The sequence below is a fragment of the Staurois parvus genome, unplaced genomic scaffold, assembly GCF_062004578.1.
Source record: "Staurois parvus isolate SC_StPar_1 unplaced genomic scaffold, SC_StPar_1.0 ptg000534l, whole genome shotgun sequence".
Taxonomy (NCBI): Eukaryota; Metazoa; Chordata; class Amphibia; order Anura; family Ranidae; genus Staurois; species Staurois parvus.
The window spans coordinates 414298-421512 of record NW_028318330.1 but is presented as its reverse complement, the minus strand read 5'-3'; the positions used below and the strand labels follow the sequence as shown (position 1 = coordinate 421512).

The 7215-nt window shown below is 46.6% G+C and overlaps 1 protein-coding gene across 1 annotated transcript; it reads left to right on the top strand.

Moving 5' to 3' along the window:
• Positions 1 to 3829: 3829 nt before the first annotated feature.
• LOC149451517 (uncharacterized) lies at positions 3830 to 6889 on the top strand. Its single transcript, XM_089690590.1, has 2 exons — positions 3830 to 3946; positions 5658 to 6889. The coding sequence occupies exons 1-2, from the start codon at positions 3883 to 3885 to the stop codon at positions 6734 to 6736; spliced, it is 1143 nt and encodes a 380-aa protein (XP_089546716.1). The 5' UTR covers positions 3830 to 3882; the 3' UTR covers positions 6737 to 6889.
• Positions 6890 to 7215: the final 326 nt, after the last annotated feature.

Below are 7215 nucleotides of genomic sequence, written 5' to 3'. Positions count from 1 at the left end.
ATTTATACCCCACAATACATGGCGACACCCAAATTCAGCTCTTGTCACACAATTCACATGGAACTCTATCACCGTTTATGAAATTAAAACTTATTGGGCCGAACCCTCAACATGGACATTACAGAAAAGAATGAATTGCAGTCATATTGGTCCGCAGACCCGATTCATCGTATGTCCGTGTTCTCTGCTGGTACATATATGTCCAACATGGACCAGCAATGTACTGGAACGTCGCTGGACTTGGAGTGGTTATACCGGGAGGATGCTTGCAGCTACAGGCATCATTCTAGTGCTGGTTTATTAGCTGGAGGTTGGCTTTCATGTAAAAGTAATCCTAGTGGCCAATTAGCTGCAGAATTGTTTTTATGATCATTTTAAATGATTTCCTATAGCAGCAAATCTGATGAGATGAATGAAGTGGGTGTAAAGTGGAAGCAGTGGATGTGCAGGGAGCAGCATCTTGAGCACAAAGCACTTTATGTTGTGGATGGATTTGCACACGGTTCAGTTTCCTTCATTTATTGATAAACCCCATAAGACCAATGAAGTGGGTGTAAAGTGGAAGCAGTGGATGTGCAGAGAATAGGATTTGGAGCCCCGAGCTCTTTATCTCTGAATGTCTCCACATATTTGTAGTGTATTTGTGATGATTTCTGTGCACACACAATAGGACAGCGCTGTGACACATAATGCTCTTCTAGATGACAGGGAATCCTTCCCTTTGTTACAGCAGCAGTCCGCTAGAAGGTTTTTGTAGGTTTGGAGTTGTTACACATAGCGCGGGTTTTATCCATTTATAGTGATGACATCATTGCCCAAATCTGGGGGTCACCAGCCATTTCCACCCTTTACTCCCAGCTGGGGGGCTTTGTATCCATATACCAGATGTTCTACAGGACTAAATCTGCAATCAATGTTACTGCAAAATCAAAGGGGCCAAAACCCCTCCCCCGAGCAGTCATATATTTCTGTCCCCCTTGGTGGGAGTGGAGGTGACCCCTCTATAAGGATCTACAGTCCATACACACCCAGCACAAGGCCGGGGTCACACTACCAGACGCTTCTCGGGGCTGCAGTTCCTCTGAGCTCCACAAGGTGGGGATCTCACTTCTACCCAGACAGGAAGTCTCTATGGAAGACAGACAGGAAGTGATGTCAGGTACAGACAGGAAGTGATGTCAGGTACAGACGGGAAGTTCCATGAATGAGGAAGTATAGAGGAGACATTCCTGGATCTGGCAGCAGAGGAGGTAATACGTAGATGAACCCCTTCAGGGGGAGGAGTTGATGATAATATATTTGCCCCCAAAGCTGGCCTACATGGTTCAGTTTTATCGTTCAGCCAGCGGGATGACCATAAAAACTGAAGTGATTCCCCCATCCACACATTGGAGGTGGATGGGGGAATCCTCCCCGCTGCACTCTTGTATTCTGACAATGGGGGGACTCCTCCGCTCTCAGAATACACAGATCAGCACTGAAGCTATTGGCTGCAGCCGCTGGGGGAGTGGCTTTTATCCGGCAGTGGCCACACATGGATGGAAATGTGAGCGATCCCTGCTGAACCAGCTGAATTTCCATGGATCTATGGTCACCTTCAGTGACTTCCTCCCCTCCCCCTCATCTCCTTCATGATGGAAGTCATGCTGAGATCATCTCCCATTGGCTGAGCAATATTCTCATTTGTCTCTCAGCTCCTTCTTGCTATTCCTCGTCCTGCCTGTTGTTTCCTTGGATTGATTTTCTGTGTAGTGACCCCGGCTTGGTCTCTTGGATGCGCTCGTCTGTTGCTTGCCCTGACCTTTCTCCTGATTCCTGGATCTCCTCCTCATCTGTCCTCCATATCCTCTTACACAGCTTTTCTCCACACCTGCAGTGACCCTGGGGGGAGGAAACTTGGCACCAGCACGCCGCCAAATCCATCCCCACCATTAGGGGCTCTGGAGACAATTGTCTGCTATTTACACTCCGTTCCTCCGCACGTCACCTGATCACATGACAGCTTACTTCCACAGATTCCGGACAGATTTCTGGATGGTAAAGGTCAAAGGTCACTCTTCAGTTTAGGAGAGGTAGGACGCACCCAGGAACAAGGATTTGGTTTATACAGGAGCATCATATAGAGGACCCCTCAAATCTCCCCATCCAAATGTCCCTCCATCCAGAGTCTATATGTCCTATGACATCACACTGACCTCACAGCTCCTCCTCCCAATGTCCCTCCATCCAGAGTCAGAGGATCCTATGACATCACACTGACCTCACAGCTCCTCCTCCCAATGTCCCTCCAACCAGAGTCAGAGAATCCTATGACATCATACCAGGGGTGAACTGACCATTCGGAAACTCGTGCACTGCCCGAGGGCCCAGGGTCAGTTGGGGGCCCCATGAGATGCCCATTGTACCTTTTTCATAGGCTTTTTTGAGTTTGGGCAAGGACACAGGGGCCCCATGATCCCCTATTGCCCGGGGGCCCCATGAGTTGTCAGTCCACCCCTGCATCATACTGACCACACAGTTCTCCTCCCAATGTCCTTCCAACCAGAGTCAGAGAATCCTATGACATCACACCGATCTCACAGCTTCTCCTCAAAATGTCCCTCCGGCTGGCTTCTTTTTCTGATGCTCTTAGAATGTGGGTGTCCCTTGGTATTCTCAATAGTTAGAACAAGCCTATACCCTGCGTAGTGTGGGGGTCCTGTGGGGGGGAATTATACCTCAGCCTGAAGTGGGGCTTTAATAAAATGGAGACGTGAATGGAGAGGTGAGGAGGATTCTGGGAATATCATTTGATGTGACTATTTGTGTTCAGATGTAGAGTTTTCCTCCTGTGAAGTCTGGAGATCATATGACATCACATTGCCTCCACCTCCCTCCCTGATAGAAGAGAGAAAGAAGAAGAAGATTCTAGAAGTCACCAGAGAGATCACTGAGCTGCTGACAGGAGAGGTGAGCGGTGCCGGGAATTCTGGGACATTCTCCAGTAACAGACAAGGGATGTGTCTGGATGGTGACTGTATCATTGTGTGTGTCAGGTTCCTATAAGGTGTCAGGGTGTCACTGTCTATTTCTCCATGGAGGAGTGGGAGTATTTAGAAGGACACAAGGATCTCTACAAGGACGTCATGATGGACAATCAGCCGCCCCTCACATCACCGGGTAAGAGGAGACTTTATTGTAAAGGAGAGAGCAGTACGGAGGATCCACCTAGATCCCCCATCATCTGATAAACACATAGAAACAATGGATTCAGTCAGTGTGTGTGTTTCCTACAGATGGATCCAGTCATGGGAACCCACCAGAGAGATGTCCCCGTCCTCTGTATTCCCGGGATTCCACACAGGAAGGTCACACCATCCCTCACCATCATCAGGTAGATGAGGAACAATCACTGATAGTATCATTAGGATCTGTACATTATCTGCATTGTTACCATTGATGGCATTTTATTATATATTCAGAGTGGAAACCTGAGAGATCCTAAAGTTGAGGTTAAAGAAGAGATAAAAGAGGAGGAGGATGAGGATGGGGGGATGGAGGAGTCAGAGCTTCTAAAAGGACACAAAGATCTGTACCAGGACACCATGGTGGAGTCATCCAGCTACAGGATCCAACCAGAGAGATGTCCCCGTCCTCTGTATTCCCAGGATTCCACACAGGAAGGTCACACCATCCCTCACTATTACAAGGTGGGTGGGATGGAGCATCTAGAACATGGACTTGTAAAGATGATGTGTGTTTTTTTTTTTTTTTATGTGACCTTACATTTTACAGATGATATTTTCTCTCATTTCCTTGATTTAGAGTGGAGATCCAATCGATACAGAATTTGAGGTGAAAGCAGAAGAAGAAGAGGCGTATGTGAGGGATGATCAGCAGTCTATGGAGGAGGATGGAATAACGGGGACATTTATAGAGGAGGACACTCCTACAGAGATCAGCACAGGTGGGTCATGAACACTAAATCCATTCCTCCACCCATACTGCTCACTGATTGGTCCAGAGTAGGGCGGGGACTGGGTGATATCAGCCTGTAATCCCCTGGTCACTTTCCTGAGCTGTGTTCCCCGTCCTGTATTCCTGGATTTCTCTCGGATAATCTTCCTTCTCTGTGCTGCAGACACAATTTATGTATCTAGACTGGATTTATGGAGGTTCTGGGGTTCAGCTGGCAGCAAAATGTTTTTCAGCACAAGCAATACTAGACCTAGACACCTGGGGTGTGTCTTGGGTGTCCTTCCTCATCTCCAGATCTAGTAAGATCTCTGACAGAACATTTCTCCCAGGGTTCCTTGCTCTGTGTTCTGCTGGCTGTGCCGGGTGGAGGGATATGTCTGTAGTGTCTCAGACCCAAGTCACTGAGTGCAGTCTCAGGAGATGGGAGGCAGCGGTGTGGGATCTCTGCAACTTGTCTACAGTAAACATTTAATGTTCCACTGATTACTGAATACCAATATTATGAGCCCTGACCCTTACACTGTATAATTTATATTGTACATTACATACTCCTGACCCCTGCACTATATACTCTATGTTGTACATTACATACTCCTGACCCCTGCACTATATACTCCATGTTGTACATTACATACTCCTGACCCCTGCACTATATACTCTGTTGTACATTACATACTCCTGACCTCTGCACTATATACTCTATGTTGTACATTACATACTCCTGACCCCTGCACTATATACTCTATGTTGTACATTACATACTCCTGACCCCTGCACTATATACTCTATGTTGTACATTACATACTCCTGACCCCTGCACTATATACTCTATGCTGTACATTATATACTCCTGACCCCTGCACTATATACTCTATGCTGTACATTATATACTCCTGACCCCTGCACTATATACTCTGTTGTACATTACATACTCCTGACCCCTGCACTATATACTCTATGTTGTACATTACATACTCATGACCCCTGCACTATATACTCTATGTTGTACATTACATACTCCTGACCCCTGCACTATATACTCTGTATTGTACATTACATACTCCTGACGTCTGCTCTCCCCCCTCCCCCCACTGCTATATATACACATAATATGTATTCTCTTTTGTTACACCCATTTCCTCCCAGCTGGACATTTTATATCGGATGATGTGATTGGAGCACAGAGTTTTACATGGTGATAATAATGTGATAACATCCTCCAACTTTGAACCCTTAAACAGAAATTGATAATGAGGGAGGAGTCAATACCCCAATGATGGTGGTCTTCAGGATCAGTCCAGTCTTCATCTTGGTTGTTCTCCCCCCATCCTCACTCTCTGACCTCTGGTGGGGCTCAGCCCCGCTGTTCTTCATGACTAAATCATGGACTAAATAAGGAAGTGCAGTACTTGTGTTGGGAAGATGGCGATGAGTGATAGAGGGGGTGGGGACCCTCGTCCTATAATCCCCTCATCACTGTCCCTCCTATAAAAGACCGTTCTGGTTGTTTCCTCACTCTCTGACTAAGGTCCATGAATAAAGAAATGACCTGGTAGGAGGTCAGAGGAGCCATTTCCTAGTTCCCTTGAGGGTGGAATTGTAAGCTCCTCAGAGACCGAGTTGCCTGATGTGAGCGGAGTCCTGGTTTGGGGGAACCAATCAGCTCCTGTCTAGTAATCCTCTTTGTCTTTGTATTTTAGTCCAGGGCTGGGAGATGAGGAAAACCTCCGAGGATTGTCTCACTTTGTCTCCAGACTGGAAAGTAGAAGATGAGGACATCACACAGTATAGTCCAGGAGAAAACCCGGCTCCCTCCAATGTCCATCCGGCACCACCCAGTGTAGATGGACCATCGGATTCCTCGTATCCTGAGGAACCTCAGACTGTGCGGGACCGGGCCGGCCTTCCAACAGGGAAGAGCTTCTCCTGTACTGAGTGCGGGAAGGGTTTCCGTTATAAATCAAAACTTAATGTGCATAAAAGATCTCACACAGGAGAGAAGTCACATTCTTGTTCTGAGTGTGGGAAATGTTTTTCACGTAAGTCAAATCTTAACACACATCAGAGATCTCACACGGGAGAGAAGCCATATTCATGTCCTGAGTGCGGAAAATGTTTTTCGCAGAAGAGCAATCTTTACAAACATCAGAGATCTCACACAGGGGAGAAGCCTTATTCCTGTCCTGAGTGCGGGAAATGTTTTTCAGACAAGACCAGTCTTTACGCACATCAGAGATTGCACACGGGGGAAAAGCCATATTCCTGTCCTGAGTGCGGGAAATGTTTCTCAGTGAAATCCAATCTTTACGCACATCAGAGATTGCACACGGGGGAGAAGCCGTATTCCTGTCCTGAGTGTGGGAAATGTTTTTCAGCAAAATCCAATCTTTACACACATCACAGATTGCACACGGGGGAGAAGCAGTATTCCTGTCCTGAGTGCGGAGAATGTTTTTCAGAGAGGTTCAATCTTTACAAACATCAGAAGTCTCACATGGGGGAGAAAAAGTATTCCTGTCCTGAGTGTGGGAAATGTTTTTCAAAGACATCCAATCTTTACACACATCAGAGATCTCACACCGGGGAGAAACCATTTTCCTGTCCTGAGTGCGGGAAATGTTTTTCAAGGAAGTCAATTCTTTACAGACATCAGAGATCTCACACGGGGGAGAAGCTGTTTTCTTGTTCTGAGTGCGGGAAATGTTTTTCAGTGAAGTCTGATCTTTACACACATCAGAGATCTCACACGGGGGAGAAGCCACTTTCCTGTCTTGAGTGAGGGAAATGTTCCTCACTGAATACATGTGCCAGAAGACCCCCCAATGGGACTTTATTGCAGCAGTGATAAATTATACATACAGGTGTACCTCGGTTTATGAACGCCTCGGTTAACCTAATTTTCATGTTACAAATAAAAATCCATTGAAAATAATGCCTCGGGTTATGATTTTTTGTGCACTACAAAGCAAGTTTCCCCAGGATGCATTGCACCTGGGAGGTTTATAGCGCCGCCCTCATGCATGCTGGAGTCTGGGTAGCACGAGGCGTTGAGTGTGGAGGAGTTGGAGCGGTTTTTGCATCGAGTTTTGTAGCCATTCTGAAATTTGTTTGCAGAGGTTTTTGGACTTTTTGGAACTTTTTTGGTGCATTTCTCAAGTGGTGGAAAGGTGGGGAGCTGAGCTTCATCATTTGCATGCATTGTGGGGGGGTTTCCATGTCAGCTCATGTGCCGTACACGCCTGTTACTGTGTGTTTTAC

Bases quoted from the DNA above. Each gene is read 5' to 3' on its own strand.
- LOC149451517 (XM_089690590.1), top strand. From the start codon at position 3,883: ATGGAGGAGGATGGAATAACGGGGACATTTATAGAGGAGGACACTCCT. The intron at 3,947-5,657 runs GTGGGTCATGAA...TTTGTATTTTAG, and splicing joins TCCTACAGAGATCAGCACAG to TCCAGGGCTGGGAGATGAGG.